The sequence below is a fragment of the Ceratotherium simum genome, chromosome 12, assembly GCF_057802395.1.
Source record: "Ceratotherium simum simum isolate JZ-2026a chromosome 12, ASM5780239v1, whole genome shotgun sequence".
Taxonomy (NCBI): Eukaryota; Metazoa; Chordata; class Mammalia; order Perissodactyla; family Rhinocerotidae; genus Ceratotherium; species Ceratotherium simum.
This window is the reverse complement of record NC_141911.1, coordinates 11,803,628-11,829,888: the sequence shown is the minus strand read 5'-3', so window position 1 is coordinate 11,829,888 and position 26,261 is coordinate 11,803,628. Positions and strand designations below refer to the sequence as shown.

Here is a 26,261-nt window from a genome sequence, read left to right as displayed (position 1 = left end):
CCTTGGGAACACCACTCAATTGGGGGTTTAGTAACCTTGTGCAGACTCTGAGACTTCTTTCCTTCCGTATTCTTTTTTTTTTTAATAATTTTATTTATTTATTTTTTTCCCCAAAGCCCCAGTAGATAGTTGTATGTCACAGCTGCACATCCTTCTAGTTGCTGTACGTGGGACACGGCCTCAGCATGGCCAGAGAAGCAGTGCCTCGGTGCGCACCGGGGTGGAACGCAGGCCGCCAGCAGCGGAGCGCGCGCACTTAACCTCTAAGCCACGGGCCGGCCCACCTTCCGTATTCTTAATTGGGACCAAACAGGTGCAATCACATGTCTCCAGAGAGCTCTCTGATGGGCCCTGGCAGGCACAAAGATTATGTGACAACTGATGGTCAGGCATCTGTACGACACAGCAGATGCCTCTTGGATCTGTAGCCAGGGCCTCTTGCAGTTGCCCAGACTTACAGCTTTCTTATTACCAGTAGCACGGGCGTAAAATACCAGACCTTACCAGATAAAATGCCAGCCTCTTGAATAAAACGGGGATCATACCTACCTTGCAAGGTTGTCATAAGGATTACAAACATCTGGGTATTCTTGGAGGAGGGTAGGTCTTGAGTTACCCCACCATCTCCATCAGCCTCTCCAGTCACTCCCCCAAATGAACTCCAGGTGAAATAGCCTGCTGCTGTGTGTGCCCCTTCAGGACAGGCCTCCTGGCACCCTCTTCCAAACAGATTTCCGCCCCTAAGGTCCTTCTCCTCAATAGAAATCCTGACGCAGCTCCTGAAATTAGTACTTAGCTATTATCACACAGCTGCAGTATCTTATAGGCACGTTCTCAGAATATTAAGGATAAAAGGGCCTTTTAAGGCTCTTCTGGGAGGCCTGCTGTCTTGATAATCCCGCCTCTGGCAGTGGTTTCTGAATGAATGAAAAGAGGGATAGTTATGCCCTCCCCCAAGGAGGGATCCAGCAGGCTTCGAATGCGTCGGGCAGCGGCGGGCCCTAGGGAATTTCTCCAGGCTGGGTGGACTGGGCCTCCTTCAGCTCCTTCCGCTCCCCACAGGCCCCAGTCCGCAGGGTTAGAGGCCGGCGGGGCTCAGAGCCCCTATTCCCGGGCCGGCGAGCCGGCGCCCAGCGGGATCTCCCGGAGGCGAGGCGGGAGCGGGGTCCAAAGCGGGAGCTGGGGGTGGGGCTGGAGTCGGGGTGCAGGGTCCGCAGGGGCAGCGCGAGGAGCTGGGGGTGGGGTGCGGAGCCCGCAGGGGAGCCCGCGGCACGGTAGGGTGGGGGCGGGCGGCCGGCTCGGCGCGCTCACGTGACGAGTCAGCCGGGCGCGGGGCGGGGCCGGCGCGGTACATAGGCGCGGGGGCGCGCCGGGAAGCGACTGCGGCTGCTTGGGCACCGGCTGGGGCGCACTCGCAGGCTGCAGGCCCAGGCTCTCGGCGGCGGGGCTCGGTGAGTGCGGGCGGGCCGGGGCGCGGGCGCAGCGCCAGCGCGGCGGAAGTCACCGTGGCCGGGGATGGGGAGACTGGGGCCCCTTGCGCCTTTCTCCGGGCCCAGGCGCGGTCCCGCGGCGTCCCCAGGCCTGGCGGGAAGGGGGGACCCTCGGGCTAGCACAGCCGGGCTGGCAGGGGTGGCAGCCCGCGCACTCCTAGAAGTCCCTGTGGTGAGAGACGCAGAAAACCACCCTCACGCAGCCAGCCGGGCACCTCCGCCCCCACTGCGGCCGGAAGGCTCGCCCCCGCTGGCCTCCACCCTAGGGCTTTGTTCGTGACCCGGCGCAGGGTCAGCGCGACCCCAGGCTGCGCCGGCCTCCAGGCCCGGGCGGGAGGCGGCCGGGGCGGAGCTGGGGAGTTTCCTGGGGAGATGGAGGGAGGAGCCTGCGAGGAAGAGCTTGGCCGGGATCCCGGTGACTGTCGGCTAGAATCTGGCTCCTCAGCCCCTGGTGAGCTTCCGGACCTCAGTTTCCTCAGCAAAATTGCTAAGATAATGGTATCTACCTGCATCTATTTTAGATGTTTTCTTATTGTAAAGGGTTTTCCTGGGCAACTTTCTGCACACAGCCACACCCAATTCCGGGTACGCCAGAAGACAGGAGCCTGGAACTGGGTGGAGTGGGGTGGAACCCACATGAAATCCACGGATGGGAGGAGAAATTAAGCAGAGGATAGGAGAATGTATAGGCATGGAGGCCTCAGTCCTCTTCTCCCTGGGGGTATGGGGGGGGAAGGAGGAGGATGCCACTCCCTACTCCTTGACTGCTATGGAAGGGAGACAGTGCCTCAGGCCCAGGGTGGTGTGGGAGAGAGGAAAACAGGGCAGAGCCCCTGGGGTATCACCTCTTCCCTCAGTTAATGACTCTGGGGGCCTGGGAGAGGGAGAAGTGTGGGGTGACTGAATTGGGGGGCTCAGCAGGCAGTCTAGATAGATGTGAATTGGGTTTGCCTTCTTAGTGGGCCTACATCAACCCCTTCCTCAGGCATTGAGGAAACCAACAGGCTGGCCCAGGGAGAAGGACAATAATCCAGGCTTCCCATGTTTCTACCTGACTCATAGAGACCCTCACACCAGGTGGGAGCGGAGGTGGTTGGGTTCAAAGGGAGACCTAGCACCTTTTGTTACCTTGGAAAAACTGGTCCTCAAGTGCTTTCAGGAGAGGCGAAGGCAGCTGAGATGCATTACAGATGCAGAACAATAAGGTGAAGAGGCTTAGAAGGGTGTCTGGTTTGGTAAAGGCTGCTTTCCTTTTCTTCCATAACATCTTTAATGGAGAATTGTTTCCTGTTGGCGCTGGTGATGGTGACCTAGAGCCTTTGAGCTTCGTAGAGAAGGGGGCTGGGCTGTCCCCCTGTGTGTGGCTTTCCCACACAGGGAGAGGGTTGAAGGTGCCCTGGAGAAAGGTTCTGCTCAAACCTTTTTGGGCGTTTGTCCCAGAGCAGGGGTACTGCTGAATGGAAAAGTGCATATCCCTTCTCTGCGGGCTTCCCAGCCCCCAAGGGGAGGCAACACAGGCCAGACACAGCCCTGGCTCCAGTAACTGCCCTGATGTTGAGTCAGGACAGCCCTGTTTCTGGACTGGTCAGGCGGTGAGGCTGGAAGCCCTTTGGCTCCAGGATGAACCTGCTCATGTGCTGCTGATTCAGCAGCTTGAGCTGAGGCCCTTCTTGTAGACTGGGTCTGTCTCTGACTGCTGGACCTGGGGGTTGGAGTAGGAAGCTGCACACATTTTAGGGGTAAAAGAAATTTTGTGTTACTGTTGGCAGTTGAATTGAGAAGTGAAGGGAGAGCACTTCCAGGGGACACTTGAAATGTCTGGGTGATCTTCTTAAATGTTGTAATGAGCTGTGGTTGTGTAGAATGTCACTGTCCTTGGGAGAGAAGGACTGAAATATTTTGGAGTGAGGACTCACAACGTCTGCTGCCAATTTTAGATAGATTAGCCTAGGAAAGTATTAGCAATATGAGGTTGAACTATATGAAATGGGAATTTATGTGGGTCAAGAAGGATCGAAATCGGGGCAGTTTCATATGGTTCAGCCTCACGTGTAGAGAGAGGGTCGACAGTAAATTGATGAATTGAGTTGAGGCACATACAGGTGTGTATAGTACTCACTGGGTATTGGGAAGCAGTCAGCAGTCTATACCTGGTCCCGTAGCATCATCTCTTTTGGTTTATTCTCTCAGCGCACACTCCAGGAGCCCCCTAAGAGAGGGAGCGTGGGAGAGAAATCCTGAGTCCTTCCATGATTGATAATGTTCGGATTCTACCCTAGTTTGGATAGGGAGGGGGATCAAGGGATCAAATGCCATTACATATCAACCAATTCTGTTTTTAACCTTAAACCTCATCCCCACCCACTATCCACAGTTCCCGGGGCCTCCAAGTCTCAGGCTTGTGTGGGGTTCATAGGATGAGTGCGTTCCCTCTTGGTTACAGCTCCCCTTTGCAGGCTGTAGGTTTCAGCTTCTTTGCTCTGCAAGTCCTTTACCCTCCTGTGCCTGCTCCCAGTCTTCCTGAGGGACATTGTAGCTCTTATCTGCTGTCTCTTTATAATTCTCCTGCACGTTTTTTGGTACTTCTAATACTTTGTATCACTCCAGGAACAATATTATTTAAATTGATGTAACTTAATTATACTGCATGTATCCTTTTCCTCTGGTGTTTATGAGAGTTATTTATATTGATACATACAGATCTAGTTCATTCATCTTAAATGCACAGTGTATCTACTGAGGGAAAATTAGGTTGCTTTTGCTTTTTCCCTGTTGCTCACAGTGCTACAGTAAATATCCTGGTATCTCTCACACACTTGCAAGAGTTTCTCTAGGGCAAAAGCACAAGTAAAGTGCTGGATGGTAGAGTGTGTGCATCTTGCAATTTGCTAGATACTGGCAGTGCTGTCCAATGAGGTTTTACCAATGTATACTCCCAGCGGTGTTAAGGGTTCCTGTTCCTAATTTTTACCAACACTAGATATTACCAGACTTTAATTTTTGCCAATCTGATGGCCATGAAGTGGTGTCCCTGTTTTAATTTTCATGACTAGGAATTCAAATTTAATTTTTTGCCCTAGGAAATTGTTAATTAGTGAGCTTTTCTATTTTTGTTGTTGATGAGTGATAGTGTTTGTGGGTTTTAATGTGTTTATAAACAGTGAGAACTTACTAAGTTTTCTTTAGATCCTAACCTAGATATCTGGACCTCTGAAATTAAATAATGTTTTCTAATTTTTTAACTCTCAGAATGCATGTGAGTTTTGGGTCCTGGCAGTCTGACTCTCCCTCTTTACAGATGAAAAAGCTGAGGCACCTGCAAGTTTGTGACATGATGGGGGTCACTCAGATAATTGTGGTGGAATTTCTCCTAGAATTTGACCTCTTGACAGTTCTCCATCCCTGCTCAGGTAGACCATTCAGGGTTTGCTCTTGGTCTTTTCTCAATCACCCGATTCCTGCACCTGTAAAACAAAAGCCTTATACAAGACCAAAGGTCCTCTTCCAGCATTACTGTTCGATGAATGCTGGGTGCTGGGAAGGATGCATGCCTGCAGTGTTGACTGTGTTATCTGTCTCTACCAGGCCAGTAACTCATTTAGTCTGGTCATCAAGATAACCTAGAGTTGCCAGCAGGGATGGGGGAGGGGAAAGGGACAGATACCACCAAGATAGTAAACTGATTCAGTATAGAGCACTGTGAGAACATCTAGATATTCTGCCAGGAGACCCAGCAGGGGCTGGGCTTCTCCATGACCCTCTGACCTGGACTTGGGCAGGATGTGCGCGTGCACACACACAAGTCATGTGGCCTTCAGGCTTGCGCAAGACCTGGGAAGGTGGTGCCAGCCCAAGGCTTCAGCCACTCCAGGATTGACGCATTGTCAGACATCAGCTGGGAGCCATCTGCTGCCTGTTCTCGATCCACTTAACCCTACAAGTGTTGGAGGGTGCTTTGTTCTGGTGGGCCAGATAGCAGAAAGCAGAATAAACCATCATTTGAGGGCTTATCGCAAAAAGGAGGGGGATCATGATTTTTTATCCACAATGGCATACTTTTGCGAATAAAAACAATTACTCCGGGACAGCAAGAGTTAACTGGTCTGCATAGGGCGGTGTATACTCACCACACTAGTGAGGGAGAGACTTCCTGGTGGCAGTTCAGCGTAAGGGCTGCCTGCTCTGAGCCAGGCTGCGTGGGAGGCACTTTCAAAAAAAACATCTCCTTCCATCTCCCAACAGCCTTGTGAGGTGAGTGTCTCTTCCCAGGGGCCCCAGGAGGGGAAACCGGGGCCAAGCCATAGAGGCGAGACCTTTCCATTACTTGCTTTTGTGGCTGCCAGTGTCTCAGCTGCCCCAGCTGGCAGGGGGATGTAATCTAGCCTGTGATCGAATTAGGGAGCCGCTGTGTTCCTGCGGGCTGGAGAGGCACAGAACACTAATCTCGTTGGAGTCTCTAAGGATTTCTAAAAGCTTTTATAAAGTCATCCCGGGGTCCTTCAGAATCCGGGCAGTGTGCCCATTTTAGAAACCGAGACATGGGGATGTAGTGCCCCCTTCAGCATCTCAGTAAGTCAGTTTCAGAGGCGATGAGCAAAGCTGGTAAGCACAAGCTTCCAGAACTTTGCCCAGATTGTGTTGTTTCTCAACAATACAAAATATTTCGACTGCTGAGGGCCTTTCTGGGGTCCATTGTTTTAAGCCTAAGGTAGTAGTTTTCTTCTGTTTGCGGGATGTGGGCTGCTGTGGCTGATCTTAAGTAATGTTCCATTTGTGGGCACTGTAGCTACATGGTTTCCAGATACTGTGGGAGAGTAGCTTGAGTAGGCTGGCCTTGCTGAACCTGGGGGGAATTAGTCATTTATTTTGGACAGATGATTGGCAGGTGGGCAGCAGGGGAAGTACCTGTGAGTGGCCTAAAGGGTTTAGGTGGGTGAGGCAGGTGTGGGGCCTTCTCACTGCTTCTCCTGGTTCCCTTGGAGCCTGCTGGCAGCCAGCTACAATGGATGCCTTTTCTGGGTCATAACAGTTGCTTGGGGGCATTCAGCTGCAGGGAGCCCAGCTCTGGGGGATGGAGAGCCAGCTGGTGCCTGTTGATCCTCACAGCTTTCAGGAGACAAGTAATGACTAGGAGCCGTTTTTTCTTTTTTTAATTTAAAGATCAAAAGCCAAGAACCAGTTAAACATGTTTCCGTTACAAGCAAAGACATAAAACACGAAAGACCACATCAAAGCTGTGATTCAGACTCAAAAAGGAGAGGTCTTGGGTCTCCTTCAGGTTGATCGCAGCACATCTGAGATCAGGGCACGTATGTCAGCCACCATAGTGCTGCCCCAGCCTTGGGGTGTAGCTGGGCAGACAGAAGTCGAGGGGAAGTGGAGACTGCCCAGCGTTGTTGTGTGGGTGCACTGAAATGGTCGGAACTTGAGGAACAACTGCTGTTAATGACAGCAAGAGACAAGTCTTTGTGGAAGAGAGAGACACTTATAAAGTTCTCTAGCAAGGTCCCACTGAGTCGTCACAACCCTCCCTTTCCACCTTCCCCCTTACCTAGAGCCCCTCTGCTGATATATGAGGCACAACCTTAATTTGTGGCAATTGACAAAACGTAGCCACTCAGTTTTTTGAGTCTTGAGAGCCAGCTGTGAGAGAGGTCAGCAGTATTGGACAGCAGCAGTGGGCAAGGAAGAGCAAGGTACTGGAGGAAGGGCTGTCGGCACACCTGCATTCATCTTTTTCTGTATTAGCCAGAAGATTGCAGCTGGCTTATTTGGAAATTTCACATATATATGTCTTGTCCCTTTAGATCCAATACAGATTTAGAATTCAGTCTACCTGAGGGCTGTATAACCTTGTGACAAAGCTTTTGTAAAAATCAGAGTTGGGGGGCCGGCCCGGTGGCGCAAGCGGTTAAGTGCACGCGCTCCGCCGCGGCAGCCCGGGGTTTGCCGGTTCGGATCCCGGGCGCACACTGACGCACCGCTTGGCAAGTCATGCTGTGGCGGCGTCCCATATAAAGTGGAGGAAGATGGGCACGGATGTTAGCCCAGGGCTAGTCTTCCTCAGCAAAAAAAGAGGAGGATTGGCAGATGTCAGCACAGGGCTGATCTCACCCACAAAAAAAAAAAAAAAGAGTTGGTGGGAGCCAAAACTGATTTCATGTCCTTAGGGATGTCAGGACTTGAGGCCTCCTGCGAGTTGGCATCAGCTTCTCTCCTCTGTTCATTCCACCTCCTTCCAGAGTCCCAAGGTCCACATTAGTCCCAGGAACGGCTTCAAGGTAGTCGGGGGAATGGTTCTGCTGTGAGGGGAGGTTGAAGGATCACCTGGCCACAGGCCCTTTTTTGCACACGACAATATTCTACAGAACCTCGGTGGAATGTGTTTTCATATAAACCATTAAGTGCTATAGGAGTTGGGAGAGGAAAGAAATGTGAGAGCCCATTTTTTTAGCCAGAGATTAGCTTGAAAAAGGGGCAGAGGGGTGTCGTGGAACCCCAGGTCTGCCCAGGAAGTCCAGCTGGCTGGGAACTAGGAGTCACATCTGCCCGCAGCTGTTTCCTCCCTCCACCGGCCCGCACCCGGAGAGGGAGGGAGTCTGTGATTTGTGAGTGTTCTTATCCTGTTTGGGCCCCTCTTCCCCCATCAATAAGGACTTTCTGTTCATTCTGTCCTGCAGTTAAAGGGAAAAACCTCGCACAGTTGAGAAATAAAAGGGAAGTGTATGCCCAACGATGGGAAGTGAAAGCTGGTTCTGTTTCGTGCTAAGGCCGCGGGCCCTGTGACCTGCTTGTTAACAACAGCACAGCTTGTTTTAACCACTTGTGTGTGGTTTGTCCAATGTTCATGATTTGTGTGGATGTGGAGAGGAAGAAAGGTGGCTAGTGCTCACTAGAATGAAGTTGCCATGGCTCTCGGGGTATCTGTGTCTGTCCCTCTAGGAGGAGAAATTTGAGTTAATATTCTTTGGGCTCAGGACCCTCAAAATGAAGCCCATTTGGAGGCTAATTGAGGTTAAAACCTCAATTTTAATTCAGACTCTTCTTTGTGATGTGGAAGTGTTGTGGACAGGTTTGGCGTGAACTGACACAGGCTACAAGTAGGGGAAAGAAGAGAAGAGAGGGAAGGAAGGGAGGAGGGTGGAGAGTCGGAGCTGGAAGTCAAGGAGCCTTCATTGCCTTACTGTTTGGTAGGCACTGTGGCAGGGGCTTCTGCCCACCCTCGTTTCACTCTTGATTTCCACCTGGAGAAACTAATGGTTATTAGCTCCGTTTTACAAGTGGGGAGACTGAGGCTCAGTGAAGGCTGGGTGCTCAAGTAAGTGGAGGAGCTGAGATCTGATTCTAGGTCTCCTGACTCCAAGCCGAGTGCTCATCCTTACCGCCCGCTACAGCGGCTGTTGACCACTTAACCCCAACCCAGACGCTCTCCCATAATGCCACAACGCTGTGCCAGGGGTGCTGGGGCTGGAAGGAAGAGCTTCCCAAGGCTCAGTCTGAGTGGGGTTGGGAGTCAGTTGTTTATGCTGAGCTCCAGGCTCACAGTCACGGGGACCCTGCCTCTCCACCAAGGCAGGTTATGAGGGAGAATAAAGTTGACAGGAAATATGGAGAAGGACCAGTGGAACCAAAGAAAAAGAAGGGTACATGCACGGAAGCCTCACGTCTGGTGAGGTAGCGTGGGAGGCCTGGCAGGCCACAGGACGCAGGCCCGTGATGGCCATGGCAGTCATCCATGCAGGAACTGAGAACCATCTGGGAGGTGGGTGGGCCCTGTGTTCTCTGCCACCACAGAAACCAGAGCAATCTTATTTAAAAATCTGAGTTGCCATGGAAGTGTTCCCATTCTCCACTTGCTTATGATTTAACATCTAAGCAAACAGACAGCTAAGACCCCAGGGGGGCACCTGGGGTCACTCCTGTTTGACATACAGGGAGCATTCTGCCAGGACTGCCTCAGATTTCCTGAGGACCCAGCCACGTCCCTGTCTCCCTGGAGAGGTCATGATGAGAGCCGAGGATGGCGACCCTTCTAGGTGGGATTCTAATGGGCTGTCAGCCAGGCCTCGACGTGCAGGGAGCGCATACTGCCAGTGTTTCCACGCTAGGTTCTCCTACCTCAGAAAAATGTTAAGATGCCGAGTGTAAGTCAGAAGGTGTGAACAGAAAGACAGGAACCCAACCGCTTTGCTTGTCTGTGCAGAAGACATTATAAAAGAGGCCTCAGAGAGCTCCCTTGCCCCTTCCACCATGAGGACCCAATGAGGCATTTACCTCGAGTTTGGAGGCCATGTGGGCCTCTGATGTGTGGTTCTGTGAGCGGTAGCTTCCCCATGAGTCGCTGAAAATGGGAAGGCTAAGTGTTGTGAGCAGAAAGCCTCTCTGGTGAGTGGGGAGACGACTGGAGATGCATTTGGAGGCTCATGAGAACAAGTGTTCTTTTATCAGTTTGGTGGGTATGGATCTTGGGTAGCACTAGAGACTATTCTTCCTAAAAGAACAAAACTTCCCGTATAATAACATGTGCGTTAAAAAAAAACGGAGGGACCGCCCGGGTGGCACAAGTGGTTGAGTGTGCGCACTCTGCTTCGCCGGCCCAGGGTTTGCAGGTTCGGATCCCAGGCGCGCACCGACGCACTGCTTGTCAGGCCATGCTGTGGCGGCGTCCCATATAAAGTCGAGGAAGATGGGCACGGATGTTAGCCCAGGGCCAGTCTTCCTCAGCAAAAAGAGGAGGATTGGCAGATGTTAGCTCAGGGCCGCTCTTCCTCGCAAAAAAAAAAAAAAAAAAAAAGGAAAGATGTATAGTGAAAAATAAGTCTCCCTACCGCAGTTTCTTGTTACTTTTGTGTGTTTTTCTTGCTGTTTTGCGTGTAGTGACAGGCACGTACATGGACTTTGCTTAATGGGCTTATGCGTTTGCCGTGACTCACTTGCTCCTTGCTTTCTTTTGCTCACCGGATATCTTGGGTGTTTTGGCTTTATCAGTACAGTGTGATTCACTTCAGCTAGTTCATTTCTTACTGGCAGCTTTGCGTTCTGTTATTTAACCATTTACCATAACTTAACAGTTCCTGCTTTGTTTCTGGTCTTTTGCTAATACAAAAAATATTCAGTCAACATCCGTGTACCTGTATCTTTGCGTTTTGAGGCTAGCAGGATGAATTTCTAAATGTCAAATTGCTGAGTCAAAGGGCATGCAGGTGGAAAAAATGATGGAGCCGGCCAGGTGGGCCTCTCCATGGTTGTCTTCATCACCAATGCGGTGTCTGTTTCCCCATGTCCTACTGCCACCGAGGTCTATCTGTCCATCCTTTGCTGGTCTGACTTAAGATGAATATCTCCTTCATTTTATCTGCATCTCCCTGTGGTTGAGCGTCTTTTAATATCTATGTTGGCCTTTCTAGTTCTTTTTCTGTAAATTCACTCTATGTCCTTCAGCCATTTTTCTATTATGCTGTTTCTGTTCTGATTTTTAAAAGCCCTTTGCATATTAAGGAAACGAAACCTTAGATATATGTAGGTGCTATTTTTTGTCAGATCGTCACTTTGTATTTTGTTTTTCTAGAAGAGGGGCTTTATTTTCATGTAATCAAACATTTTCCCTTTAAGGTTGTGTTTGATGTCAATCTTAGGCATTCCTCAATACAATATTACATTCTTAAAAGTGCATTTATTTTCTTCATACAACTTTGTGTTTTTATTCCAGATCTTTGGTTTTTTTTGTTTTCTTTTAATGTGCAGGATTAATTGAACACATTTTATGAGAAGTTGCTTGCCAGATATCACTTCCCACAATGATCTGCAGTTTTTTTTCCCCCCCAAAGCCCAGTGCATGGTTGTGTATCCTAGTTGTAAGTCCTTCTACTTCTTCTATTTGAGCCGCTGCCACAGCATGGCAACTGACAGGTGGTGTGGTTCCATGACCGAGAAGTGAACCCGGGCCACTGAAGCAGTGAGAGCACTGAACTTTAACTGCTAGGCCATCAAGGCTGGCTCCCAGATCTTTGTTTTATGTAGCACTTTTTGTGTAGGGAATCAAGTGTAAAGATTCAGCCTTACTTTTTCTTTTCAAAATGCATGGCCAGTTGTGCGAGCACCATCTGCTGACAAGGTGCCATTTCGTCAGTCGCCTCTACTATATACACTAGGTTCCCACACATAGGAGAAGCTTCTGGATGGCCTGTTTTGTTGATTGGACTGTTCCTGGACCAGTGTCGCCTGGGGTTTTATAATACATTTACTGCCCCAGAGGGCCAGACACCACATCGGTGCTCTTTTCCAGAAGTGTGTTGCTGCTATCACACATTTATTCTTCCAGATGAATTATTGCTTAAGCAACAATTAAGTTTAAATTTTCCCTTAACTATAATTCACTCTTTAGGAGGCAGCGTCTTAAGTGCTGTCACCTACATCATCTTCCTGTAATCCTCACAATGACCTGTGACCTGTGGGTGGGTCATTTCACGGAGCCAGTCCTGTAAGCCCCTGAGCACATCCCCCCAACTCACATGCACCCCCATTCCCACTGCACGGGAATCGCACAGGCCCTGAGGTGGTCTGGCACCCAGGACACATGTCTTGTTTTCATCAGAGCTGCTTGCCTCAGAGCGTGATTCAGAGGCCAAGCTGAAACTTGCCAGTCTCCTGAACTTGCAGGCCAGTCCGAGATCTAAGGGCCGTGCTTGTGATGTGATAGTTTCCGTCTCGGAAGCCCTGTCTCTGAAAACAGAAGTGGAGCCCTTTGCTGACTGGAAAAACCAGAGAAATCCCAGGAGACCTGTGCCACTGGCCAGACCAGCTCTGCTTCCCTGGCTCTCCCGGGCCTGGCATATGCTGAGCTTAGGTTGGCTCATGTTTTGCTTGTTTTGTATTCAAAATGTGGCCCATGAAATTTATTTTCTCTTGGATTTTTCTTATCCCTTTGGTCCGCCACTTGACGTAATCACACGGACAGACTGTTAACTCTTTCAGAGCACTAACCTGGGAAGAGGCTCAAGCTTTGTTCTACTAAACCATGGAGACGGAGTTTGGCAGAAGCAGAGAAGGCACTGGACTCAGCGTAGCCTGAAGGTCTAGGTTTATTTGTTCCTTTAGGAAGGTCTTGTTGAGGCTGCTTGTTGCCTGGGCCCTGGGGTTGACAGACCCTGGCGCCATCCTCACAGCTCACAAGATAGTCAGGGCTGCAAACCATCCAGTGAACAGTACCATCTCAGACTGAGCTGGCCCTAGCTCTGAGCGGCAGCCCTGGAGACACGTGTCACCAGCCCGCAGCTGCATGTGGCCTCACTGCAGGCGGCATAGCCCCTGTGCTTTCTCTCTCCCGGCTCCCAGCCACCTGGAGGAGGAGCACACACGATCTATCTTAGCCCGTTCAGGCTGCTACAACAGACCACAGACTGGGAGGCTTCTAAACAAATTTATTTCTCATGGTTCTGGAGGCTGGAAGTCCAGGGTGCCAGTGTGGTTGGGTGAGGGCCCTCTTCCGGGTCACAGACTTCTCCCTGTGTCCTCACATGGCGGAAGAGGTGAGGGATGTTTCTGGGCCTCTTTTATAAGAACACTAATCCTGTTCATGTGGGCTCCACCCTCATGACCTAATCACCTCCCAAGGCCCCACCTTCTAATACCATCATTTGGGGAGTTATGATTTCAACATGAATTTTGAGGGGAACACAAATGTCCGGTCCATAGCACAGGCCTGTGTGCTATGGGCACCTGTTGGGTCTTTAAGATGAGGTCTGGGAGCCCACGGGCACTGTAGGTCCTTGAGGGCTCTCTGCCGCCACACTCAGGCTTAACAGAAGAGGAAACTGAGGAACAGAGGGGGAAAATGGCAGAGCCGGGATAAGAACGTGGGTCTTCTGGCCACTGGGTTGTTCCTGGCCTCAGAACCATGCTGCCTGAGACGGTGCCCGTGTGTGTGTTGAGCGCTTGAACTGAGTGAAGGAGGAGCATCCTGATGTCTTGTGTCCTTCCCTTTCTAGGTGAATCTAGGGTCCAGCTTCCAAAATGTGGCAGCTCTTGGTGACCCTCAGCTGCCTGGTGGTGCTGACCAGTGCCCGGAGCAGGCCATATTTCCAGCCGCTGTCGGATGAGCTGGTCAACTATGTTAACAAACGTAACACTACGTGGAAGGTGAGCTTTGGGGGCCGCTTCCTGAGTGTGTCCCCTCCGAGGGTTGGTCTGTGCACTCTGCTTCCCAAGGGAGGTGGCTGCAGCTGTTTCAACGTGTGAACTTTGGGGAAAGCAGACATTGAGTCTTTGGCAGTGCCCCGGCCCCCTCGCTCTGCTGAGTTGGATGGGACCTCAGGTCTTGTCAGGCCTTGCGTGTGAGCGGCGTGCACACCCACATCTGCCCTGTCCCTGGTAACACCCCCTCTGTTGGTGGGTGACTGCTGTGTTGGGGTTCTCTTCCAGGCCGGACACAACTTCCACAATGTGGACCTGAGCTACGTGAAGAGGCTGTGTGGCACCTTCCTGGGTGGGCGCAAGCTGCCCCAGAGGTGAGTGCCCGCTCCCTGAGGAGGATGCGCTGCAGCACCTGAACTGCTGCCATATTGGCAGCAGGCGTGTGGGCGAGTGGGAAGGACGGAGGTCTCACTTCCCCTAGAGCTGCAGGGACTCTACTTGAGGCCCAGGGCACAGCCCCAAATGCCAGTGTTTCCTGTTGTGCTTCTCCAGGTGTCTCAGAGCCCCTGTGGGAAAGGCCCCGCATCTGGGTCTCCACGATCTGGATGGGCCTGATCTTGAATAATTTAAGGAAAATATAAAGAAAAGCCATGTGATCTGCCATTAATGTTTTATTTTTCTAGAAAACTTTGCAGTGGACATTTTCATGTAGATATTATTCTTGTAGGAAGCATTAGAAAAATCTCACAGTGAGGATAGGGTAGTTAAGTTATGGGACATCACACAAGGGTGAAGATATTGGACATGGTGTGAGGAACCTGGGCACACATTTGTGATTGGGTATGAGGTGGGGGAAGCAAGAAACGCTATCTGGACGCTGTGGCTAAAACTCTTGAAAAATATCCATATGATAAGTCTTGAAAGAAGCTTATGGCATGATAAATTGTGTTGAGCAGTAGAATCAGGTTTTGTTTTATAAAATTCCAAGGGGACATCCCTGCAGACGTCCTCGTGCCTCACTCCCTTGCTAGGTTATAATCCCAAGTCAGCTTGCCTTTGCTGGGGTTCGGGGTGGGGTGAGTGGTAAGATGTAACCTTGTAATGGAGACCTGCCTTATCCAGAGTTTGGTTTGCTGAGGACATGGTTCTGCCTGAAAACTTCGATGCCCGGGAACAGTGGCCAAACTGCCCGACCATCAAGGAGATCCGAGACCAGGGTTCCTGTGGCTCCTGCTGGGTGAGGCCCTGCTGGTGGGAGGGGCTGGAGTGAAGGCGGAGCAGGTGGGGGTGGCAGTGACCAGGGAGATGGGGTGGGACCAACTGTCACATAAACTTCCTGAGTCTCAGTTTCCACCAATGTAAAAATCATAAAGATCCCTACAATCATGAGTTCTTGCAAGGGCTAGGTGGAAGAAGAGACGTGTGAAGCACCCTGCTCAGGGCACGGCCTGTGTGTGGGTTGTGAAGCTGTTTACTTCTCTGTTTGACACACTGTCCCGGTCCATCAGCAAATACCATTAGTTTTGAGCCCTGCCCTGCTTCTTTTTTTTTTTTTTTTTTCCCCGCTGTGAGGAAGATCAGCGCTGAGCTAACATCCATGCTAATCCTCCTCTTTTTGCTGAGGAAGACCAGCTCTGAGCTAACATCTATTGCCAATCCTCCTCCTTCCCCCCTCCACCCCCAAAGCCCCAGTGGATAGTTGTATGTCATAGCTGCACATCCTTCTAGTTGCTGTATGTGGGACACAGCATGGCCGGAGAAGCAGTGCGTCGGGGCACGCCCGGGATCCGAACCCGGGCCGCCAGTAGCGGAGCGCGCGCACTTAACTGCTAAGCCCCGGGGCCGGCCCAGCCCTGCCCTGCTTCTTGAAGCATCCCGTCTGTATCTGTAATCAATGAGCTGTCTTAATTTTGTTTTTTTTCACTGTGGTAAAATACACATAATATAAATTTAACCATCTTAATCGTTTTTAATTGTACAGTTCGGTGGCATTATTCACATTATTGTGTAGCCGTCACCACCCTCCATCCAGAAAGCTCTTCATCATCTTGCAAAACCGAAACTCACCCCATGAAACACTAACCCCCCGTTCGCCCTCCCCCCAGCCCCTGACGGCCACCCTTCTACTTTCTCTGTCTCTGACTTTAACTAGTCTGGCTACCTCATATAAGTGAAATCATGCAGTATTTGTGCTTTGTGCCAGTTGTGTCTTAATGTTAGAAACCAAAAGCCACATGTTTCAGGAGTGAACTGAGTGCTCAGGTAGAGGCTCGGGGTGGGTTGGTCTCTTGCTTTAAAGCAGCGCCTGAGGGCCAGGACCCTCACTTGACATTGGGACAGACTTAGCCACCAAGAAGGTCTGAGGTGCCACTGTGGTCCTCCAAGGTGATGGCTGCAGGGGCCCACAGTCTAGAGTGGGGCTCACCTGGATGGGGTGTGTTCCTTCAGGCATTTGGAGCTGTGGAAGCCATTTCTGACCGGATCTGCGTCCGCACCAATGGGCATGTCAGTGTGGAGGTGTCTGCCGAGGACCTGCTCACCTGCTGTGGTGACCAGTGTGGGGACGGGTGAGTCTGAGGTAGCACCTCCACCGCAGGAGCCCGGGTCCTGGGAATGGTGCCGGGAGACTCTAGGCTGAGGCCGCCTCAGGTGGACGGTGACCGTGAGGGCTCCCGGGGAATGGGAGTGGTACTCCTTCAGGATGGAGGATGGTCCTTCGCCAAGACAGTGTGGGGACCTGGGGAGTGTGGAAGTGGGCCCTAGTGTAGCTTCTGCTTTCTGGGAGCTGCCTCAAACCAGGCTGGCCCCACAGAGCTGGGTGGTGGGTGCTGGGCAAAACAGATGGTCCCAGAATCGGTGGTTAAATTTCTGATCTCAGGCCTGGTTTTTGTCATTCTTGTTCCCTTTTCCTGCTCAAGGAAGTGTAATAGCCTCCGGGCCTCTTTCCTCCTCTGTAATTAAGGATGCTAGGTCCCCAGATTGGTCACACAGAACTGAATCCCTGCCTCGGGTGCCTGCCTTCCACCAACTCTGGCCTTGGTTCTGCAACAGCAGTTCTCAGCTGGGCTGCAGATTAGAAATACCAGATTAAAAAAAAAAAAAAAAGTGTGCCTGGCCTCACCCCACACCAGTTAAATCAGAATCCCTGGCATTAGTGTTTTTTGTAAGTACCCCAGGGAGTTCTAATGTGGTGCCTGATTGAGAATCCCTGTTCTAGAAACGGCACAACCTGGTTTGTTGTAGACGTGACTATGAGAGTCCTTCTGTCTTCTTGAGGATCTTAGTGGGCAAGGCTGGGAGCTTGGGGCCTTGGGCACCAGGCAACTGTCTGGGAGCAGCTAGAACTTCTCTCATAATGAATTTAATGAATGGCTCTTTTCTTAGCTGTAATGGTGGCTTTCCTGCTGAAGCTTGGAACTTCTGGACAAAACAAGGCCTGGTTTCCGGTGGCCTTTATGACTCCCATGTAGGTGAGTATCTGCCCTCAGCCTATATCTGGCCGGATAGATTTTATAAGCAGTGAATAATAATGGTCTCATTTTCCATTATGAAGTGAAGGTTGAGGGTTGAGGGCAGGAGAACTGGGCAGAAAAATGGGGTAGAAAGACAAGCCAGTCCTCTCTGCGGCAGAATTAGCACCAGGTGGAAGAAGAGCATTGATGCTGCAGATTCCCCCCACCCCCCCCAAAGCCCCAGTAGATAGTTGTATGTCATAGCTGCACATCCTTCTAGTTGCTGTATGTGGGACGCGGCCTCAGCATGGCCGGAGAAGCGGTGCGTCGGTGCGCACCCGGGATCCGAACCCGGGCCGCCAGCAGCAGAGCATGCGCACTTAACCGCTAAGCCACGGGGCCGGCCCAATGCTGCAGACTTGAGAGTGACTACAATTCCACTAGCCATTGCCCCAGTTCTTCTCTCTGGCCTCAGGGGGCCTATGTAGGGGCTGTCAGCTGACACCCTCCTTTCTTCTTGGCCCCCCAGGTTGCAGACCCTACTCCATTCCTCCCTGTGAGCACCACGTGAATGGCTCCCGGCCCCCATGCACGGGGGAAGGGGGGGACACCCCCAAGTGCAGCAAGATCTGCGAGCCCGGCTACAGCCCATCCTACAAAGAAGACAAACACTACGGTAAGGTGGGGCCCGGGCTGCCCAACACACAGGCCCAGGACCCACTGACTCCCTTCCCAAGCCAGACAAAGGGAGAGGCCAGGGCAATTGGACCTTGGAGTCAGGGAGACAGGATGGAGAAGGGAAGGTCATTAATACCTCTCTCTCCAGAGGGAGCAGCACACTGCATTTTCTGCATGTTTCCACCCTGAATTCAGCCTCAGGCGTGGTGTCTTAGAGTTACAGACCCTCAGAGTCGGAAGGGACCAAACCCCTCATTTTACAGGGGGATGATCAGATCCAGAATCCTTTCGGATACCACTCTGCCCTTCTTCCAGGGTCTTATGCTCACTGCCCCCTCCCACCACAGAGCCCACTTCTAAGCTTCCAGATCCAGCTCAATCATTCCTCCCTCCGGAAAGCCTTCCCTGATGGCCTGAGCTGGGCAAGTCCCCTAAACGCCCAGTCGTCACCTGGCGACTCCCCAAAAATGAGTGAATAATTGGCTGATGGAGATGCAGGAGGCACGCCTCACTCCCACTTGGCTGGTTCATTTGCCAGGATGCAGTTCCTACAGCGTCCCCAGCAGCGAGAAGGAGATCATGGCAGAGATCTTCAAGAACGGCCCGGTGGAGGCGGCCTTCTCTGTGTATTCGGACTTCCTGCTGTACAAGTCTGGTGTGTGTTGACCACTGTTGGCAGTGCGGGGGAGGGAAGGTGTGGGTTCTGGGGACCCGCAGGACTTGATCAGGTAAGGAAGGCAGGGCCTTCAGGAGAGGACAGTGTCAGACCTCCCATTGCCCGGCTCTCATTCTTTGCAGACCACTCAGCAGCTGGCCCCTGACACTCATAATCACTGCTCTCAGCAGCTTCCCACCTGCTCTGCCCTCTTGCCCGCATTTGCATCTTCTGCACATGTAATTTGCAGATACCCTCTCCAGAGTTTTTCTATAGGGCCTATTCCTACTTATCCCGTAAAGGCCAACTCAAGTATCTCCTTCGGGAACCTGTCCTCACCTCTCTGGAGCCGCTAGCTCCCACCTCTGTCTGGCTCCCTTTATCAGTGTTTTCACATTGTAACTATAGATTTTATGTGTCTGGACTGAGTGATCCTTTTTGTTGACGTTTGTCTTGGCAAAGTCCTAGTATCTGCCTACCGCTGAGTGGATGAGTAAACAAGAAGCACCTTGCTGTGTGCGATGCTGTGGGGATTCAACCTGGGGAACTGGATGGTCCTGGCCTGAGAGCTGTCTTAGAAATCCCACATTCCCGATGAAGAGTCTGTGCTAACTGCTTCTGTCTCGTTTACATGCTGCTGGACTGAAAACTTCCCAGCTCTCAACTCTTAGAAAACAAGGGTTGGACACAAAGGAAGATGATTCTGGCAAGGAAAAAAATGCTGTAAAGCTGGCAGCTCTTAACACAGCCCCCACCCAGTATTATAAAAGGATGCATTTTCAGTTTGACAAAGTGGTTCACCAACGAGGGGATAGCCTGGGTGGCCCCCCTCTGAGCACCTCAGCCAGTGTCTTTCTCCGCTGATCAACATCGGTGGTCGCCAGCTCAGCCGTTCTGCTACTTCACGTCTCCAGGGTGTACCCCAGAGTGGCAGTTTAAAACTCGTTCAGCCACAGAACCCTTTTGAGAAATACATCCTTAAATGGATCCTCTGTATGAAAAACAGATAATTAGTATTTTAACATTAAGTATATTTATTAAATTAGAATTTATTACTTTACTTTTAAAGGCAACCAATAAGCACATTTTGTTGGACTCCATTTTAATATTTACTTAAACATTTGAGTTGTTGGGCTTTCAAAAATATATTTAAATAATTTCCAAATGTTGTGGGAACCCCTGGAGCCTTCTGATAGAACACCAGGGTTTGGAAAGAACCCTCTTTGAAAACAATGGGTCTCATCCTTTTCTTGTGGCAGGCCTGTTGAGGCCTCTGTACCCCATTTGTCCTGACTGGGGGTAGCCACCTGAGTTGGAGGGATGCTGTGGGAGATGGGGCAGCAGCCTTGTATCTGAATGGGTGTTTCCTTTCTCAGGAGTGTACCAACATGTCACTGGAGAAATGATGGGAGGCCATGCTGTCCGCATCCTAGGCTGGGGAGTGGAGGATGGCACCCCCTACTGGCTGGTTGGCAACTCCTGGAACACTGACTGGGGTGACAATGGTGAGTGGGAGCTCCCTTCCTGCCCAGAATAGGGTGTTGTGAGCTGGATCATAGTGGTCATCATGTCCGTTTCTGCTCTACCTGCTGCACAGCTCCAAACCCTAGGCCTGGGGCTTAGCTGTGACCTTCCAGATGTCCAGGTGCCTGTGAGCTGGGGTTTCCTTTTGCCACAAGTGCCACAAGGGCAGTCTGATCCTGAGAGAGGGTGGCATGGACCAGGAACGGGTTCAAATTGCTGTGCCTCCCACAGTGCCCCATCGTACCAGGTGTGGTGACGGTGACGTAGGGTCCAGTGAAGTGGCGTCCAGAGGCCTCGTGATGTGGAGCTGGGCTCCTGGGCAAACAGTAGAAACTGACAGAGCACCTTGGTGCCAGTTTGGTGACTGCTTTGGGGCTGGCTTGGTGACTTCTGCTCCTAGGTCTTACAGGGTCAAAACCCAAGGCCTACTTTAAAGGCATCCTACTTTTGCTTTCCAGGCTTCTTTAAAATCCTCAGAGGCCAGGATCACTGTGGAATTGAATCGGAAATCGTGGCTGGAATCCCATGCACTGATCAATACTGGAAGAGGATCTAATCTGCTGCGGCCTGTCGGCCAGCCCGGGGCAGTTTTTCCCTAAATAGAGCCAGCTGGGGTCGGGGGGGAGGAATGTCTTTTATTGAGTTCAGGTAAGATACAAGAGCTTTTAGACAGGGCCTGAAGGACTGGATTGGGCCAAACCTCGTGTCTGCCATCAGAGTTGTCTTCCAAGGAAACACATCCCAGGCCTGGCTCCCTCCCAGACTGGTCAGCGGACTGCTGTCACAATGCACACACTCAGACCACATAAGCCCCTGCTGCAAGCGAGTGGGTCCTTCCCCCCCAGACTACTACTGTGTGTAGTGCCCGCTGCTCCGGCTCCTGCAACCACCTCCTCCTCCCTCCCCATCCGTGCATCCCCAGGGAGCAAGACAGACCTAAAGGGTTTGTAGGTTTTCCAAAGAAATCCTAAAGTGGACTTCCTAACGAGACAAATTCCCACATGTCGGCAGTACGTCTAAACAAGCAGATTTCTAGATTTGGAATAGGTTGAGAAGAGAAATAGTGGGATGGGCAGCCCTGTGGAGAAAGCCACGTTCTCCCAGGGTCCCTGCGTCTGAGCTTTGCGCTGTTGTTAACCCTCTCTGGTCTTGTCCTTGGCATGATTCTTTTTTAATAGAAGTTTTATTTTCTGTGCACCTCAGCTGATCATGTGAATGAGAGTCTGATCATTGGAAGAGCTGTACTAGTTTTACAGAGACTGTCTCCTTAAAACAAAACGGGGTAGTTGTGATTTGACTGACCTCTAATACCACAGTGAAACTAGTTTGGGAGAAACCAGCTTTTACTGTCTAAAAATCACCACGTCACTCTGTTAATTTACAAGGAAAGGAATGACTGTGCCAATAAAAGTTTACTCCTTCGGTGTGAAGTCTGCGTTCTGCTGGGATCTCGATCATTTGTCACTGTCGGTAGACTTGTAGCTGCTGTCTATCCTTATCTCCCAGAAGGAATCATGTTCTTATGGATCTGGGTGCCCTTGAAACTCGAACCAGGATATCTGGCCTCAGTTGGGTGGAACAAAATAAATACCTAATTTTAACTTCTCTGTGCCCTAGCCATACTTTCGAACCATGGCTTCTATCTCTTTGTAGTCCCATCATTCTCATCAACCCTTCTCTGTGCATCCCTCCCCTACACTGCCCCAAGCCTTGATAAGCTCTGCCCCTGCTTAATTTAAAGAGCTACGAACATAGCTGTACTTGATTTTTTTTTACCAACCACAAACCAGCAGTGACCTGAAGGTTCACATAGGCACGGTGTATTGGTCATGTCCCCAGGTTTCCCTGGTGCCCTCCAACACCGGAATGGGCTAGAGGCAGAGCCTGCATGCCATATTTCGAGCGTTCCCTATGACTCTGATCTACACTGCTGGTTAAGAACTATTCCTTGGCAAAGGCCTACTTAAGAGTCATAGCAATGAAGTACACCAGTTCTTGAGGGAACAGAGGGAACTAGAAGAATTGGTGTCCATCACACTGGCCTGTCAGCACCTCAGGTACTTCCCTTTCCCAACTGACGGACTATTTCCAAAAGCTTGGGAAGTCTGACTTCTGATGTGACTCAGAAGTTAGGAATCAGAAGCTACCTCAAATAAGCTCTTAAACACCTGGTGAACACTAGGAAAATTTGTGAACCTCATCATAGTACTTATGAAATGCTTAACAAGGGTTACCAAAACCACAGATTTGTAATCACTTTATTACAATTCCAACTAGAATACATTCAAAACCTCAGTGAAGTTCTGGTATATTCTACCTGCTCCCAAACGGAGTTGAATAATTCCATTTCCATGTTACTTTCCCCAGTCTTGACCATGTGCCCACCTGCAACTCCCTCCTCATCCTAGCAGCCAGCAGAGATGTGCTCAATGAAGTACCAAAATGAATTGCAGGGTGTCTTCACACTTGGTTTAAGGAGTCTTTGTTAGAAAACAAAAAAAAAAGCAATTTTATGATTGGGATCGATTCCAGTACTTGAATAAAGCTCAAATTACCCCATTATCACCTCATCACCTCAGATCAATTCAGTACGTGATAAGTTCTCCTTGGGTGCCTGTCCCAATAAGATGACAGAAGTGACAGTGACTTTTCATTCTTTAACTGGAGAAGGGCATATTTTTAGACATTTCAGATTTAGAAGTTTGAGCAAAGATAGGTAGTTCAAGCTTTTCCATTCTTTGATATGCATCAGATAGCTTTACTCTGCAGAACCTGGCTGCTGGAAGTGGTCCACAGACCAGCAGCACTGCCATCACCTCGGAGCTTGATAGAAATGCAGAATTTGGGGCCAGACCTCTGCATTGGCATTTGCACTGTAACAAGACTCCAGGTGATTCGTATGTTCACTAAAGTTTGAAGGATAATGCTTTCAATAAGGCATTGGTTCTCAAACTGCTCTCCTGATCAGCAACATTTGTTATCACCTGAGAACTTGTTAAAAATGCAAGTTTGGGGGCACCTCCCCAGACCTACTGAGAAAGTCTACAGTCCTAGCAATCTGAGACTTTCAGGAAATAATGATACACACTAAAGTTTGAGAACCCCAGCCTTAGAGCTCTGCTTCCAAAACTGCTAATAACCTAGAATGCTTAACAAATGGGTAGCCCTCTCCTCCCGCCCCCAGCCCGCCACACACACACCCCAGCCCCAGAGAAATGGCTCAGTAGACGGAAGAATGGGGCTTCCAGGTAGTTGCTGCAAGCACCTGCCCAAAGGGAGAAGGGTGTGTGTGTCCAGAAGCTCCCAAAACATAGAGCTCAGGTCTTTCTCCTATCTCTTAGCCCTAGATTCAGAGGGGTCAGATACTCCTCTGATGAAAACTTACAATATCCCACTGTAAGCAGGAATCAAGTAGACTGTAAGCTGGGAATGCTATATATTTGATTAATTACATTACAAGTGTAGTAGAGGGTGGGGTTGCCAAATTTAGCAAATGAAAATACAGGATGCCCAATTAGACTTGAATTTCAGATAAACTTTTTTATTATAAATGTCCCATGCAATATTTGGGACATAATTATACTAAAAAGAAATTGCTCATCTGAAATTTAAGTTTAACTGGGCATCCTGTATTTCATCTGGCAATTTTAGCTGAGAAATAATCATCTTCCAAAGAGCTTAAGAGTGGGCATAAGAGCTAAGACCTTTGCACAAGCCGGTGATACTAAAAATTGCATAGCTGTATAGCTGGGAGGGACCTAAGAAATCACCTAAACCACAGTGAAGCTTAGAAAGTCCCACAGGTCATGACTGAGCCAGGAGAGAAGCTTCCAGTACGTCCAGCTCAGACCAAGGCCCTTCCACCAGGTTGTCTTGTGTCAACTTTAGCAGAACTAATCTTAGATTTCAACATATAGATTTTTAACAACCTACCTTGGAATCTCAAATCAAGTTTTGATGGTTAAATTACTTGGGAAATTACTGTTAAGTCTGGCTTATAGCTGTACTCTATGTGGCAAGTTCCTGTGTCTTCAGTGTGGTGACGAGTTTGTCCAGGACTGAGCCTCAAATGAACCTGTTAACTGAAGCCTCCATTGATCAAAACTAAGCCAGTTGTGTCAGACAGCGGCAGTGGTCACAGGAGGAAAATCAGTAAGGGTGTGTATCTAACAATGTAAATCCAACATTATTGCTGGAAAAAAACCTCAAACCCAATGATTAAGTCACTGTACACAAAGGACTGCAGCCAAAGAGTAGACTATATACTGTATAGTATATAGTCTGAGAGCATTAGTGGCTTCTAGAAAGTACTTCAATGCACTGCAACATTGCTTCTCAGCCTGAGGGGCTTTTTCAAACACACCCCTAGTAGGGGCCCATGTTCTCCCGTCCAAGCTGATAATCTCAGTGAGTCACTGTGAGCGACAGGACACTACAAGCCTTGGCTGTGCTGGGGTCAAGAGGGAGGCGACCCACTCTGCTAGGAGGATAAGGCCAAGTGTCATCCGGCTCTCAAGCCAATCACCAGAAAACATCTTTTGCCTTACTTGAGACTTCAGTGTATAAACTAGTAACTAAAAAAAAAAAAAAACTGAAACAGAAACCCCTGAATGCAATAAAATTTCTGAATGCAGCTAAGAGAATGAGCCGTAAGTAGAGGAGGCTGGCAGTGAATGCAGGCTATGAGGTGGAGCGGTGAGGCAATGCTGCCACTTGCTCATTTTCCAGCAGGCAGTCGTGCAGGGGCTGGGCGGCTGTGTCCCTTCTCGGTACTGCTCTGGCTGGCTTTGTGGTGGCAGCAGACGGCCGGCCATGGGTCCCTCAATCACTGACTCCATTCCCGAGTTTCATACATGCCATGGTCATCCAGACTTTCAAGTGAACTGCCCTTGTTGAATGCAGAGTAATTCAATCGTTGATTATAAAAATTTTCTCAAAAATGTCAGGCTTAACTGGAGACCAATCTTCCGTAGTGGGGCCAAAGGCAATCCTGCTGTTTCTTTCTGAAAGCCAAACTCCCTTTAAACGAGGAAATAGTACCAGAACACCCAGAAGTTAATTCCTAGCCTTCATGTGCGGAAGACAGTCTGCCTTTCTTAGGAACACAGGAATATTACCTAGAACTATAAACATTCATACCTACTCCATCCAAATCAACTGAAGAAAAAACGAGGAAAAGCAGGAATGGAACAGAAAGAAAATTCACTTCATTTTCTACTAGAATAGATATTGAAAGGTTGCTTCAAATTAAATACATTTAATTATAATCCTTGCCAAGATTCACACTAAATAAGACCTCCCAGCAGGCCCATATGCAACCACTTCCCCGAACCCACGGCAGTGGGTGCTCTGCCATCAGCCCCCATGTGCAGAGGTGAGCAGCACCCACGAGCATCCCCAGGTAGCTGAGGATGAGGCATCCTTCCCTTCTATTCTTATCTTCTTCTCAACTGCATGTCACAGTTTCTAATGGTCCAAGCCCACAGAGTTCTTTTAGAGATTAAAGCAGGAGGGAACAGAGGAGGGGAAGCCAATATCCATCCATGAAGAAAATCAATCCACGTCATGGTGAACCTCAGCTTCCAGACCGATTCCAGATCAGCGTTCTCCGGTCTGAACATAGTCTTCTGTGACCTGGGACAGGGTGCTCAGGTACTGCCAACTCAGGGCAGCCAAGAGCATGACAAATGACAGGTAGATGGGGGAGTAGTGGCTTCGGGAGATCAGCTGACAATTGGGAAGATTCTGTGTCCTGATCCTGGAGATGATCTGCCTTGTTTTACCAGAAGATGGGTCTGAGTTGGGGATTCTATGATAAATCTGTTAAAGAAAGAGGAAAAAAAGTTAAGTGCCACTCACTGAGTCCTAGGAAATTTATAAACACTTCTGTGTTGACTTCTTACAGCAATCCTCAACAGGTAGATATTTTATGCCCATTTTACCAATGAGGAAACTGAGGCTCAGAGAACATGAAAGTAATGACGCCAAGTCACTCCACTAAGAAGGCAGGATGTCACTCCGTGCCTGTGTAATCCCGAAGCCCGTCCAATGGAGCAAGCGGGGAGGCCTGGGCATGTGCGGCAACTGGGCAGGTCCCCAGGTCTGCACTGAGCATCGCATCCCCACACCTCACAGAGCCAGGAGCACAGCAGGCGCTCGGGAATGTCAGCAGTTTGATCAGGCTGAAGCCGAGTAACGCGGAGAAGGGGAAATGGTATTGGAGAGACTGGGCAGACGCAGCTCAGGGACTCAAGATGGAATCTGTGGTGTGGGCAACAGGCCAGACGAAGGCAGGCAAGAGCAGAAGCAGGGCACCTAAGAGGCATCCTC

The 26,261-nt window shown here is 50.1% G+C and overlaps 2 protein-coding genes across 4 annotated transcripts in view; one reads left to right on the top strand and one right to left on the bottom strand.

The window, feature by feature from the left end:
- Positions 1 to 1,347: 1,347 nt before the first annotated feature.
- CTSB (cathepsin B) lies at positions 1,348 to 21,361 on the top strand. 2 transcript variants are annotated; one of them, XM_004433507.3, is made up of 10 exons: positions 1,348 to 1,451; positions 13,478 to 13,628; positions 13,911 to 13,996; positions 14,745 to 14,859; positions 16,071 to 16,189; positions 17,007 to 17,092; positions 17,604 to 17,750; positions 18,291 to 18,407; positions 19,784 to 19,912; positions 20,390 to 21,361. In XM_004433507.3, exons 2-10 carry the CDS (start codon positions 13,503 to 13,505, stop codon positions 20,485 to 20,487), a joined length of 1,023 nt encoding a protein of 340 aa, XP_004433564.1. In that variant the 5' UTR covers positions 1,348 to 1,451; positions 13,478 to 13,502; the 3' UTR covers positions 20,488 to 21,361. The 2 variants fall into 2 exon arrangements, with proteins under 2 accessions (XP_004433564.1, XP_087293532.1); XM_087437406.1 differs by lacking the exon at positions 1,348 to 1,451 and adding an exon at positions 1,924 to 1,941.
- Positions 21,069 to 26,261, bottom strand: part of FDFT1 (farnesyl-diphosphate farnesyltransferase 1) — a 39,886-nt gene continuing 34,693 nt past the window's right edge. For both annotated transcript variants that reach the window (XM_004433511.3, XM_004433510.3), the window contains one exon: positions 21,069 to 25,751. In XM_004433511.3, coding sequence (XP_004433568.1) covers positions 25,530 to 25,751 — 222 coding nt within the window. In that variant the 3' untranslated portion in view covers positions 21,069 to 25,529. The remainder of the gene's footprint in view (positions 25,752 to 26,261) is intronic.

Coding starts and splice junctions, on each gene's coding strand:
- CTSB (XM_004433507.3), top strand. CDS start 13,503: ATGTGGCAGCTCTTGGTGACCCTCAGCTGCCTGGTGGTGCTGACCAGT. Junction 13,997..14,744: donor GGGCGCAAGCTGCCCCAGAG/GTGAGTGCCCGC, acceptor TGCCTTATCCAG/AGTTTGGTTTGCTGAGGACA. Junction 16,190..17,006: donor GGTGACCAGTGTGGGGACGG/GTGAGTCTGAGG, acceptor CTCTTTTCTTAG/CTGTAATGGTGGCTTTCCTG.